The sequence below is a fragment of the Pseudophryne corroboree genome, chromosome 5, assembly GCF_028390025.1.
Source record: "Pseudophryne corroboree isolate aPseCor3 chromosome 5, aPseCor3.hap2, whole genome shotgun sequence".
Lineage (NCBI taxonomy): Eukaryota > Metazoa > Chordata > Amphibia > Anura > Myobatrachidae > Pseudophryne > Pseudophryne corroboree.
In genome coordinates this window covers 767,354,595-767,368,903 of record NC_086448.1, presented here as the reverse complement: position 1 = coordinate 767,368,903, position 14,309 = coordinate 767,354,595, and the positions used below count along the sequence as shown (strand labels likewise).

Sequence of the window (14,309 nt, the reverse complement as noted above, 5' to 3'; positions counted from 1 at the left end):
GGGAAAGCTATTGGGGTAAGTGATGTGTAAAACCCTGAGGTAAAGGTAATGAGGTAAGGTACATGTAGAGTAACCCTTAGGGAAAGGTAATGAGGTAAGTGATAAGTAGAGTAACCCTGAGGTAAAGGTAATGAAGTAGGTATAAGTACAGTAACCCTGAGAGAAAGGTAATGAGGTAAGTGATAAGTAGAGTAACCCTAAGTGAAAGGAAGAGCAACTCCCAGTAATAGCTAGTTTAACCTAAAGCCCAAGGTCAACTAACCAATGGTGATAAGTATAGCAACCTAGAATGAAAGTAACCTCCTATATATTTACAGTACCCTGTAAGTAATCTCAGCGTAATACAGTGACACTGTGAGGAGCACTGCTATACAATGCAATAAGATGCCGAGACAAAGTGGTATTAGCTTTCAGGTAAAACAATCCCCTATCCAGATAACCCCAAACTCTCTTGATAAAAGATCCCTTGCCTATATATTAGTCTATCAAATTGTACTGTGAACAAATATCAGTTGCGCAATATTTTTGTTCAGTAAAAAATACACATATACATAATCTAAGCAAACATGCTGTTGTTCTATCAGTCATTTCAGATAGAATGGTCCAAAACATAAATACAGGAAGCTTGCTATGCACAGGCAAAAAAAGAGAACTCCCCCCCCCACCCAACCCCTCCCTCCATCATTACAGTATATACATCATAACTATGCTCTGTAACTGGTAGCAGCAGCGGTTACGTAGAAGGCAATTATGGAACATTTAGTTGACATTTGACAAATTGAGATGGACTCAACAGCACAATACCTCCACTGGCCAGAAGGTTTTCCTGCACCTTATCCCTGCTGTCCTCCAGCACGTCAGCCATATACTGCGCCACCTTCTTCACCGCTCTGAGAGACAAGGACACATATATGTAGGTATACACATGTACTTCTTCTGTAATTTAGTACCATCTATAGCACTGCAGGTGAGATGTCACACACTGTCAGACCTACATGATACCCAGATCAATCACAAGGCAGTGATCAATTACATTCTAATCCTTCAGTTGCAGTCTGAAGGGCCCTACACATATAAAGATCCGCCGTCGAGCTGACCGACGGCAGATACGGCCGACCCGGCGGGGGGAGTGAAGTTTCTTCACTCTCCCAGTCACCCGGCTCCATTGAAGTGCAGGCAAATATGGACGAGATCGTCCATATTGGTCGGCATGCACAGCCGACGGGGCACCAGCGATGAACGAGCGCGGGGCCGCGCATCGTTCATCGCTGGTGCCTCCACACTCAAAGATATGAATGTTATCTCGTTCAATAATGAACGAGATCGTTCATATCTTTGAGGAATATCGGCCAGTGTGTAGGGCCTATTACAGTCAACGTGCCCTAGTGAACAACAATCGAACCATAAAGTGATCTTGTTGTCTAGGTAAGGATTTACTGCAGTGTACAACAAGCACATACATATCCTAAAAACATATCCTCAGTTCTGTTTTAGGACTCATCCACCAGAGATTCTACTGAGTCACCCTGGATTTTACAGAACCTGTCTGGTCATCACCTATTCTTACATAAGACGTTTCCATAATAAAGGACTGCTATATTTTTTATTTTTTTGCATGAGCTAATTAGAGAGGACAAACTAGCATTTATTATTCTGTTAATCTTCTAGAAATAAACAGTTTCTCTCCAGAAAATAATCTGGTGATGCATCTTATGCTCTTCATCTGATATTCCGAACATAGATATTTCAGGATCTACTGGCAAAGACAGAAATACATTATCTCTACGTGGCCCTAATCCGTTATACCTTTTGGTAAGTGGACAGAGTAGAGCAAGGCAAGGGATATAAATGAATGCAGAAATTGTACCAAAGTAGAAGACACATCACGGAATATGTCCCCTTATACATATACTGTAGTTCCCCATAGTGGATGAGTCATCCGGTTATAGGGAAACCATGCAAGTCTTCATTCTCTCTGCAGTTTACTCCTGCTGTTCCATCCAGTTTATTAAACTAAAGAACTATACCATCAGTCCTGTTCATTATGATTTTCCTGGATTACTTTTGTGATAGATAGTTTCCTTTTTATTTACATTATTGAGTGGCCACTCAATCTATTTGCATGAGAACCTCTCATTCGGGCTCAGGGGAGCAAAGTTCCTATATATGTCATCCTTAGGTTCAATTGTGTGGTGAGGGACAAGATCTGCTTTTGTTTGTCCACATATTTTATGAGTGGCAGCCACCAGCACTGGTTTTGCCTATTACATTGACCATAAATAATTAGAATTGGTCCTGTTCCAACAATCCAAGGCAACCCTGCAAGAGCCTCTCGGTACCCCAAGGTGCCATGGCACACAGTTTGAGAACCACTGCTCTAGTCCCTATCTACCCCAACCCCTCCCTCTCCCTCCAGTCCCTATCTGCCGCTACCCTCACTCTCTCTCCCTAGTCCCTATCTACTCCAACACTCCCACCCTCTCTTTATCTCCCAGTCCCTATCTGCCCCTACCCCACTTTACACCCCCCCCCCAGTCCCTATCTGCCCGTACCCCAACTCTCTCTCTCCCCAGTCCCGTCTCTCCATATGCAGCAAGTGTGGAAAAGTCAGATCAGTGTTATTATTATTATTATTATTAATCAGCAGCAGGGTAGGAGGCTGTAAGATCTCCCTGCAGTATTCACTTTCAGCTGTGAGTCATTTGGTCAGTGTGGCGGCCTCTAGTGGCTGCCGGTGCACATAACAAAGGTGAGGAGCAGCCTTAGCCTTTTGTTATATAGGATATCGGCTAATGAAAAGAAAAACATAAAAGCCACTGTTATCTGATGAAGCCCTTCCTCGTTTACCAATTGCTGGGGTCGCCTCCCCCCAATCTTTACAGTCCTGCAGCAATCAAAGTATTAGTCCAGCTGTAAATATTGCAGCATGTAGTCTACAGCGCAAATAATTCAATTAAAAAGGTTAAATGCAAAATACATACTCGTATTAATAAATGTAATACTAAGGCACTCAAAAGCCCTTCTGGACTATATCCTATTCCTGGTAAAAAGGTCACGGCTTGGGGCGACACATGTCATTGTGTATTGTTACAGCCTGACACAAACTGCGTATATAGAAGTAAAAGAGGAATATTGTGGCTTGCCGCCGGCAGCTGTCCAATCAGCAGAACATTCTCTGTGTAAGTGGTTTGTGTTCAGCAGCTGGAGCGGGGAATCCAGTCACTTGTGTATAGGGTATCTACTATTCAGATTATAAACGGCAATCCAGCGGACATGAATGGAAAATCTATTTAAATAAAGTGCAGGTTTTAGAGGCATAAACAGTCGGTTTAATGCACACAAGCAGGAATTCATTACTTCAGTGTCAATTGCTAGGTTCTTGTGTTATATTACTAGATGTATTGTCAGAAATCCATCTCAGCAATTATCCCTAACAAAACACAGAATGTGTAAAGGGCCTCTTAATGCCGGATGTAAAAGCTCTCTCCACTGACCACTTATTTTGAAAATGTTTCTTACCTAATTGTTTGTAGTAGAGGGGAATGTACATGCTAGGCATAGTTCTACACTGTGCCCGATTACAGGTTATTGGAGCATGGGTATCGTCTGTGCTTTTAGGTTGTTGTTTTTTTAATCCTTTGGCCTGACCACGGCTACTAGGCCAAGCCAGGGATGGGATAAGGGCCACATGGGCCTGGAGCTGAAAATGATCATGGGTCTATTGTGAGAAGATGAGGAGCTGTGACCAGAACTGTGTGGGTGTGACCAGAACTGTGTGGGTGTGACCATGCCTCACCCTATCAGTTCTGATGCCTCCCTAAAGTTGTCAAAGCAGAAAAACAATTCAATACTTATGATTTATAGCCAATAGTGGGGTCAGCTGGGCAGCTGGTCATCACCATACTGTCATGACAATGGGTCTCTTATTTAGGTGAAGGCCTGGAGCTGTAGTCCCATCAGACCCACTGTTAATCTGGCTCCAATGAGCGCACACTGGGGCAATGTATATCTGGCACAGGGGAGGCACAGTATATCTGGCACGGGGGGGGGGGGGGCATTGTATATCTGGCACAGGGGGGGCACTGTATATCTGGCACAGGGGGGGCACTGTTTATCTGGCACAGGGGGGGCACTGTATATCTGGCCATGGGGGGGGGGGGGCACTGTATATCTGGCCGGGGGGGGGGGGGCACTGTATATCTGGCCCAGGGGGGGCACTGTATATCTGGCCCGGGGGGGGAGGGGGCACTGTATATGTGGCACAGGGGGGATGGGGGGGGGGCGCATTGTATATCTGACACGGGGGGGGGGCATTGTATATCTGACACAGGGGGGGCAATGCATATCTGGCACTGTGGGGGCAATGCATATCTGGCACTGTGGGGGCATTTGTGTATCTGGCACTGTGGGGGCATTTGTGTATCTGGCACTGTGGGGGCATTTGTGTATCTGGCACTGTGGGGGCATTTGTGTATCTGGCACTGTGGGGGCAATTTATATCTGGCACTGTGGGGGCAATTTATATCTGGCACTGTGGGGCAACGTATATCTGGCACTATTGGGGTCATATGTGTATCTGGCCTCCCCATATGTGTATCACGCCCCCATTTTCATTGGCCACGCCCCATGTGGCATTTGACAACGCCCATTTTTTGGGCGTGCACACAGGATAACTATAAGAAATTTTTTCTACTTGCACCACTGTGGGCGAGATGTACTAAGCCTTGAAAAGTTATACATTTCACGGTGATAAAGTATCAGCCAAACAGCTCCTAACTGCCATGTTACAGGCTGGGTTTGAAACATGACAATTAGGAGCTGGTTGGTTGATCCTTTATCACAGTGAAATTTATCACTTTTCAAGACTTGGTACATCTGGCCCATAGGGTAACAAACGGGAGAAAAGCTAATTCTTGCAATGTGGCAAAATAATTTCCACGACCACATGCTGTAATATCAATCACACATACACACAGCTGTGTCCTCATACATCATTGCTGCAAACAACGCCGCGTGACGCACCAGATCCCATGAGACATTCCTTACATTGGGCATCTTTTTCATGTCTCTTTTGGCATGAAAATGCGTTGCAGTTGCAATGTGATGTGACTAGGCCGCACCAGGAGACTGTGCTGATTCATTTGATATGCAACATTTCTATATCTGTGAGTCTCGGAATCTGTATACAAAGTGCTACAATGCTGTGTATATCGCTTTATTCCATACTAGGGAGGCCAATCCCATGCCATTTTATCAATTCCAGGATTTGGGATTGAAAAACGGTCAATCCCGGGATTGCAGTATGGATCTGTGTAGGGAGCAGGGAGAGTGGAAGGCAGAGAAGAAGGGTGTAGGGAACAGCAAGGGAGAGTGGGTGTAGGGAGTATGTAGGGAGTAGCGCGGGAGGGAGGACGCAGGGAGCAGCGCGGGAGGGAGCACACAGGGAGTAGCGCGGGAGGGAGGACGCAGGGAGCAGCGCGGGAGGGAGCACGCAGGGAGTAGCGCGGGAGGGAGCACGCAGGGAGCAGCGCGGGAGGGAGCACGCAGGGAGTAGCGCGGGAGGGAGGATGCAGGGAGCAGCGCGGGAGGGAGCACACAGGGAGTAGCGCGGGAGGGAGGATGCAGGGAGTAGCGCGGGAGGGTGGATGCAGGGAGCAGCGCAGGAGGGTGGACGCAGGGAGCAGCGCGGGAGGGAGGTTGCAGGGAGTAGTGCGGGAGGGAGCACACAGGGAGTAGCGCGGGAGGGAGGATGCAGGGAGTAGCGCGGGAGGGAGGATGCAGGGAGCAGCGCGGGAGGGTGGACGCAGGGAGCAGCGCGGGAGGGAGGGAGGTTGCAGGGAGTAGCGCGGGAGGGAGGACGCAGGGAGTAGTGCGGGAGGGAGGATGCAGGGAGTAGTGCGGGAGGGAGGATGCAGGGAGTAGTGCGGGAGGGAGGATGCAGGGAGCAGCGCGGGAGGGAGCACGCAGGGAGTAGCGCGGGAGGGAGGATGCAGGGAGTAGCGCGGGAGGGAGGATGCAGGGAGCAGCGCAGGAGGGTGGACGCAGGGAGCAGCGCGGGAGGGAGGTTGCAGGGAGTAGCGCGGGAGGGAGGACGCAGGGAGCAGCGCGGGAGGGAGGTTGCAGGGAGTAGTGCGGGAGGGAGGATGCAGGGAGTAGTGCGGGAGGGAGGATGCAGGGAGTAGTGCGGGAGGGAGGTTGCAGGGAGTAGTGCGGGAGGGAGGATGCAGGGAGCAGCGCGGGAGGGAGGACGCAGGGAGCAGCGCGGGAGGGAGGTTGCAGGGAGTAGTGCGGGAGGGAGGATGCAGGGAGTAGTGCGGGAGGGAGGTTGCAGGGAGTAGTGCGGGAGGGAGGATGCAGGGAGTAGTGCGGGAGGGAGGTTGCAGGGAGTAGTGCGGGAGGGAGGATGCAGGGAGTAGTGCGGGAGGGAGGATGCAGGGAGTAGTGCGGGAGGGAGGTTGCAGGGAGTAGTGCGGGAGGGAGGATGCAGGGAGCAGCGCGGGAGGGAGGACGCAGGGAGCAGCGCGGGAGGGAGGTTGCAGGGAGTAGTGCGGGAGGGAGGTTGCAGGGAGTAGTGCGGGAGGGAGGTTGCAGGGAGTAGTGCGGGAGGGAGGTTGCAGGGAGTAGCGCGGGAGGGAGGACGCAGGGAGCAGCGCGGGAGGGAGGTTGCAGGGAGTAGTGCGGGAGGGAGGATGCAGGGAGTAGTGCGGGAGGGAGGTTGCAGGGAGTAGCGCGGGAGGGAGGTTGCAGGGAGTAGTGCGGGAGGGAGGTTGCAGGGAGTAGTGCGGGAGGGAGGTTGCAGGGAGTAGCGCGGGAGGGAGGACGCAGGGAGCAGCGCGGGAGGGAGGTTGCAGGGAGTAGTGCGGGAGGGAGGATGCAGGGAGTAGTGCGGGAGGGAGGTTGCAGGGAGTAGCGCGGGAGGGAGGTTGCAGGGAGTAGTGCGGGAGGGAGGTTGCAGGGAGTAGTGCGGGAGGGAGGATGCAGGGAGTAGTGCGGGAGGGAGGATGCAGGGAGTAGTGCGGGAGGGAGGTTGCAGGGAGTAGCGCGGGAGGGAGGTTGCAGGGAGTAGTGCGGGAGGGAGGACGCAGGGAGCAGCGCGGGAGGGAGGTTGCAGGGAGTAGTGCGGGAGGGAGGATGCAGGGAGTAGTGCGGGAGGGAGGTTGCAGGGAGTAGCGCGGGAGGGAGGTTGCAGGGAGTAGTGCGGGAGGGAGGTTGCAGGGAGTAGTGCGGGAGGGAGGATGCAGGGAGTAGTGCGGGAGGGAGGATGCAGGGAGCAGCGCGGGAGGGAGCACGCAGGGAGTAGCGCGGGAGGGAGGATGCAGGGAGTAGCGCGGGAGGGAGGATGCAGGGAGCAGCGCAGGAGGGTGGACGCAGGGAGCAGCGCGGGAGGGAGGTTGCAGGGAGTAGCGCGGGAGGGAGGACGCAGGGAGCAGCGCGGGAGGGAGGTTGCAGGGAGTAGTGCGGGAGGGAGGATGCAGGGAGTAGTGCGGGAGGGAGGTTGCAGGAAGTAGTGCGGGAGGGAGGATGCAGGGAGCAGCGCGGGAGGGAGGACGCAGGGAGCAGCGCGGGAGGGAGGTTGCAGGGAGTAGTGCGGGAGGGAGGTTGCAGGGAGTAGTGCGGGAGGGAGGTTGCAGGGAGTAGCGCGGGAGGGAGGACGCAGGGAGCAGAGCGGGAGGGAGGACGCAGGGAGCAGAGCGGGAGGGAGGACGCAGGGAGCAGCGCGGGAGGGAGGACGCAGGGAGCAGCGCGGGAGGGAGGACGCAGGGAGCAGCGCGGGAGGGAGGACGCAGGGAGCAGCGCGGGAGGGAGGACGCAGGGAGCAGCGCGGGAGGGAGGGTTTATGTAGCAAAACTTACTATTAGGCAGGCAGTCATGGACAAACACTGGCCATGCCGGTCGCATTTCAAATGTAGCGCTGGCCGCCAGCGAGTCAGAACGGGCAGTCCAGCAGCCAATCAGGAGTCGCTGCTGCGGCTGCTTCCCTGAAATGCCGCCGGCGTGGTCAGTGTGTGTTCATGCCACCCGCCTCAGCTTTAAACAACCCGTTGTCACCCGGGCCGTAGAGTTGGGGAGCGCTGTGCTATAGTGCTCAGAGCTGCCCGGTAAAAGTGCGCATGCGCAATGTAATCCTGTGAATCCCGGGATATGGAGGCTACAATCCGGGGATTCAAATCCCGGCATTTCTGGGCCAGAGACCCAGGATCCCGCCGACTACACTGTATTGCAATTAAGACACATTATCACGCAAAACAGACGCTCACAACAAGCAGAGTTGCACAGGACCTGCCGGCTCACTTCCATCAGGCATCTCGCAACTCATGGCGCATTGAGGCTAAGTTTATGAGACTCACGAGCAGGGCCCTCTTCCCTCATGTGATTATCCTTTCTTACTTTAATAATCTTCAACTGCATCAACTCCAGCAGTCTTCTGCCACCTGATAGTTACATCAGCAGATGACACTGGAATAAGTATGTTTATTTACCCTGTACTTGTCCTATACTGTCATCAACTGTAATAGGCCCTACACACTGGGCGACATCACTGCACGATATGAACGATCTCGTTCATTAATGAACGAGATAACGTTCATATCGTGCAGTGTGGAGGCACCAGCGATGAACGATGCGCGGCCCCGCGCTCGTTCATCGCTGGTGCCATGTCGGCTGTGCATGCAAGCCAATATGGACGAGATCGTCCATATTTGCCTGCAAGTCTACGGAGCCGGGTGATGGGGGGAGTGAAGAAACTTCACTCCCCCCGTCACTGCCCCCCCGCCGCCGGGTCGCCCGTCGGGCACCTCGGTGGCCAATCGTCAAATGTGTAGGGCCTATAAATTGCTGTTTTCCTGTTTGATTATTTATGTACTCTGTAATTGGGCGCTGCAGAACCCTTGTGGCGCCATATAAATAAAGGATAATAATAATAATAATAATACACCCACTGGCCACACACTAATATCACACACTGGCCACACTGCTATATTACGAATACACTTGTCACACACACTAGACAAACTCTAGAATATCTCCCACACTGGAATGTTACGCACACACTGGTCACATACTTCAATATTTCACACGCTGGCCACACAATGCAATATGAAACATGAGCACACACTGGCAACACAATGTTATACCAAACACACTGATATCACACAAAACACATACTGGTCATACACTGCAACATCTCACACACAATGGCCACACACAGGCCAAAGGTTGTCATATTACAAACATGCCATACACTGGACAAACACTAGACTATGCCACACACACACACTGGCCACACACTGCAAATTCTCACACACACACACACACACACACACACATTATACTATCACAGACACATACTGGTCATACACTGTAATATCACACTCACTACAATATAACATGCAGATAAACACTGGTCACACACTGCAATATTACACACACATACTGCCCGCACACACAAACAGACACTTGCCACACTGTAATATCATGGTCACACACTGCAATATCACACATGAACAATATGCACGTTGCATGGTGTAATATCTCAGGCATTTGGCTCCCATACTGCAGTTAATGGTCTTAGATCAATGTCAGATAATTATCCCATGGATATCTCTTCAGAGATCTTTAGTCTGCATCACTGTAAATCAGCCGGTGACATTAAAACACTCATGATGCAGTCTGCTTGATAGTAAACCATGACTGCATCTCTAAAAATCATTGAAGAGAATGGGGTGAATAATCCCTGATCAGCCATGTTAACTAATATAGCCATCTACATATATACACACACAAAAAACAATAGTGAAATTGGCGCCTTCAGGAACTAATATTGGCCCCCCATTAATATACATTTGTAATGTTTTCAAACAAAACCCTAGTGGATTTAGTAAAATGAACAATAAGTTCCAAAACCTATATTTTATTTAAAAATGGATAAAACATACGGCAGTGTTCATATAAATATGAATATCTTCAATGCATCAGCCCTCTAGTACATACAATAGGGGTCTGATATGACATGAATAAATGAATACTTCTTTCGTGATATCCTCCTTCCAATATTGTAGATTGGAGATCACATCAGAACAAGATAGAGTTCTGACGCGTTTCATCTCAGAGACTTCATCAGGGGCATATCTCAGTAAGTGTGTATATGCGGGAATTAAACAGATATATCATGTTCTTGAAATTTTATTTCTGAACAGATCTTGCGTTGTCAAACAAATGAGCGTACCTGACAGTATCAGGAGAAAAGCACATGATACTTGGAAATTCAAACTCACAGGATAGTTTTTTTCTTAAAGATCGCGGAATGAATCAACCTTCCAACGCCCCCAACTCTGAGACACGTCTTGCTGATGCCAAGGCCAACAGTGTGACAGCCTTTCACGTAAGAAACTTTACATCTACCTCCTGTAAAGGCTCAAAACAATCTGATTGCAGGAACTGCAACACCACATAAAGATCCCAAGGAGCCGTAGGAGGCAAAAAGGGCGGTTGGACGTGCAGAACCCTCTTCAAGAAAGTTTTAACCTCAGGGAGGGCAGCCAATTGTTTCTGGAAGAAAATGGACAAGGCGGAAATCTGGACCTTTATGGAGCCCAGGCGTAGGCCCACATCCACACCTGCTTGCAGAAAGAGGAGGAAACGTCCCAGTTGATACTCCACCGCAGGAAACTTCTTGGACTCACACCAAGATTCATATGTTTTCCAAATACGATGGTAATGCTTAGACGTTACTCCGTTCCTAGCTTGGATCAGAGTAGGAATAACCCTGTTCAGAATCCCCTTCCGAGCTAAAATCTGACACTCAACTTCCATGCCGTCAAACGTAGCAGTGTTAAGTATTGGTAGACAAACGGCCCCTGCTGTAGAAGGTCCTCGCGAAGAGGAAGAGGCCTCGGATCCTCCAGCAGTAATTCCAGAAGATCCGCGTACCAAGCCCTTCTTAGCCAGTCCGGAGCAATGAGGATCGCCTGAACCCTTGTTCTTTTGAGAATCCTTGGGATGAGTGGAAGTGGAGGAAACCCATACACTGACTGGAACACCCATGGAGTTAAAAGCGCGTCCACCGCCACTGCTTGCGGGTCTCTCGACCTGGAAAAGTACTGCCGGAGCTTCTTGTTGAGACGAGAGGCTATCACGTCTCTCTGAGGTACTCCCCCGGCTTGTCACCTCCGCGAACACATCCGGGTGGAGGCCCCACTCTCCTGGATGGAGATCATGTCTGCTGAGGAAGTCTGCTTCCCAGTTGTCCACTCCCGGAATGAAGATTGCCGACTGCGCCACTGCGTGTCTTTCTGCCCAGAGAAGAATTCTTGTTACCTCTGACATTGCAGCTCTGCTCTTCGTTCCGCCCTGTCGGTTTATGTAGTACCGCCGTTACATTGTCCAACTGAACCTGAATGGCTTGATCTTGCAGAAGATGTGCCGCTTGTAGAAGGGCATTGTATATGGCCGGAATGTTTATTGGAAGGATGGCTTCCTGACTTGACCACTTTCCTTGGAAGTTTTCTCCCCGGGTGACTGCTCCCCAACCTCTGAGGCTTGCATCTGGCTTGCACCTGTGATTAGAAGAATCCAATTTTGAATCCCGAACCTGCGGCCTTCGATCAGGTGAGAAGTCTGCAGCCACCAGAGAAGCGAAATTCTGGCTTTCGGCAACAGGCGTATCCGCTAGTGCATGTGAACATGTGATCCGGACCACTTGTCCAGGAGATCCAGCTGGAAGAATCTTGTATGGAATCTTCCATACTGCAGTGCCTCATAGGAGGTTACCATCTTCCCCAGAAGGCAAATGCACTGATGAACCGATACCTGGGCTGGCTTCAGGACATCCCGGACCATTGACTGGATCACCAATGCTTTTTCCAATGGAAGAAGCCCCTTCTGTACTTCCGTGTCGAGTATCATCCCCAAGAAGGGAAGTCTCCTTGTCGGTTCCAAATGTGATTTTGGAAGATTCAGAATCCATCCATGATCCTGAAGTAGTTGAGTTGAGAGAGCAATATTCTGCAACAACCTCTCCCTGGAAGATGCCTTTATCAGTAGATCGTCCAGGTATGGAATTATGTTCACTCCCTGCTTGCGGAGGAGCATCATCTCTGCCATGACCTTGGTGAACACCCTCGGTGCTGTGGAGAGGTCAAATGGCAGTGCCTGGAACTGATAGTGACAGTCCTGTAGTGCAAACCTTAAATAGGCCTGGTGAGGCGGCCAGATCGAAATGTGAAGGTACGCATCTTTGATATCCAGAGATACCAGGAATTCCCCCTCTTCCAGACCTGAGATTACCGCTCTCATAAACTCCATCTTGACCTTGTATACCCGCAAGTAGGGGTTCAAGGATTTTAGGTTTAATATCGGTCTTACTGAACCGTCCGGTTTCGGTACCACGAACAGGTTGGAGTAATAACCCTTGTTCTGTAGTTGAGGTGGAACTGGAACAATAACCTGTGTCAGAACCAATTTTTGAATAGCCTCCTGCAGGATTGTACTGTCTTCCTGAGAAGCTGGTAAGCCTGATTTGAAGAATCTGTGAGGTGGGAGTTCTTGAAATTCCAGTCTGTACCCCTGGCAATAATATCTTTGACTCAGGGGTCTAGGCATGATATCGCCCAGATGTGACTGAAATCTTTTAATCTTGCTCCTACCTGCCTGACTCTCAGGCAGTGTGGTCCACCGTCATGCCGAAGGTTTTGAGGAAGCAGAACCTGAGATCTGTTCCCGGGAACCTGCCGCTGCAGGTTTTCTGGATTTCCCTCGACCTCCTCTAAAGGAAGTGGAGGGACCTTAGGATTTGTTTTTAAACTTTGCGCTCCGAAAGGACTGCAGTGTAGGTGCACGATATGATTTCCTAGCTGGTGTAGCTGTGGAAGTAAGATATGTCGACTTAGCCGCAGTTGCCTTGTATATCCACGTATCCAGTGCGTCTCCAAACAGGGCCTCACCTGTGAAGAGTAGGCTCTCCACACTTCTCCTGGAGTCTGCATCCGCAGTCCATTGGCGTAGCCACAGTCCTCTGCGTGCCAAAACTGCCACAGCTGTAAGCCGTGCATTAAGCAGGCCAATTTCCTTTATGGCCTCCACCATGAAGCTTGCAGAATCCTGTATATGACGCAAAAGCAAGTCAATTTCACTCCTATTCATGGAATCTAAATCATCAAGTAAGGTGCCTGACCACTTTACAAGGGCCCTAGAGATCCACGCACAAGCAATAGTGGGTATCTGGGCCACGCCTGCAACTGTGTACAGCGATTTGAGCGTAGTCTCAATTTTACGGTCAGCCGTATCCTTTAAGGAGGCTGCGCCAGGGACAGGTAGAACAACTTTTTTTTTATAATCTAGACACAGAGGCATCCACAATAAGTGGGTTTTCCCAATTCTTCCTATCCTCCTGAGGGAAAGGGAAGGAAATAAGTAACCTTGGGGATCTGGAATTTTTTCTCTAGATTTTCCCAAGTTCCTTCATATAAGGAGTTTAACTCCTTTGATGCAGGGAAAGTAACCAAGGATTTCTTTTTTTACATTAAAATAAGACTCCTCGTCTTCAACAGGTACCTTCTCTGTGACTTACACTATGTCCCTAATGGCCTCAATCATAGCTTGCAACCCTTGGGCGAGAGCTGCGTGTCCACAAACCCCCCCCCCCCCCGAATCTTTATTCATCAGATCCTCTACAGATTTTCTTAAAAACTGCGTCTCCCGCTGTACAAGACACACAGTCCTTTGACATGGTAATGTGAGATATACGCACACATACACACACACACAGGAAAATGTCAGACAATTTCCCACAGTCCTTCAGAGAGCCAAAGAGCATGAGGAAACCAGCCACACAGCGCGTTATATAGCCAGGTCGTATAGAAGAAGAGTTTGAAATAGTTCCCAACAGTGCGCATAAGCAGCTAGTCAGTGCAGTATCTTTAAAAGGGGCTTTCCCAACCCCAGAGACAGAAAATGGAAACAAAAAGAGAAAAGATACTACTTCACCAGCGCCTGCCCCATTTAGAGCGGGGTCCTCCACCTCTTACTTTCCGATACTATCTCTTATTAGGAGTATTCGTGTGAATTGGTACCGGAAAGAGAGAAAAAAGTAAAAATAGTGTAATACCATAAAAACACGAGCTTTAATTAACACATCATTCTAAAACATAATTCCAATATGGAAAACACTGGTCAATGACACAGCATGTGTCATAATTAGACAGAAACAATCACATAGAAAATCCACCCTCATGAGAGGAACAGAAGAAATGGCTGGTTACCGATTCCTGATGAACTGGCATGCGTCAGTTCTAAAGCGCATGTGAACCTCG

General features: G+C 49.9%; 1 protein-coding gene across 2 annotated transcripts in view; it reads right to left on the bottom strand.

The window, feature by feature from the left end:
• ATP6V1C1 (ATPase H+ transporting V1 subunit C1) overlaps positions 1 to 14,309 on the bottom strand; it is a 138,941-nt gene that overhangs the window by 64,671 nt on the left and 59,961 nt on the right. For both annotated transcript variants that reach the window (XM_063924239.1, XM_063924238.1), the window contains exon 4: positions 805 to 890. In XM_063924239.1, coding sequence (XP_063780309.1) covers positions 805 to 890 — 86 coding nt within the window. The remainder of the gene's footprint in view (positions 1 to 804; positions 891 to 14,309) is intronic.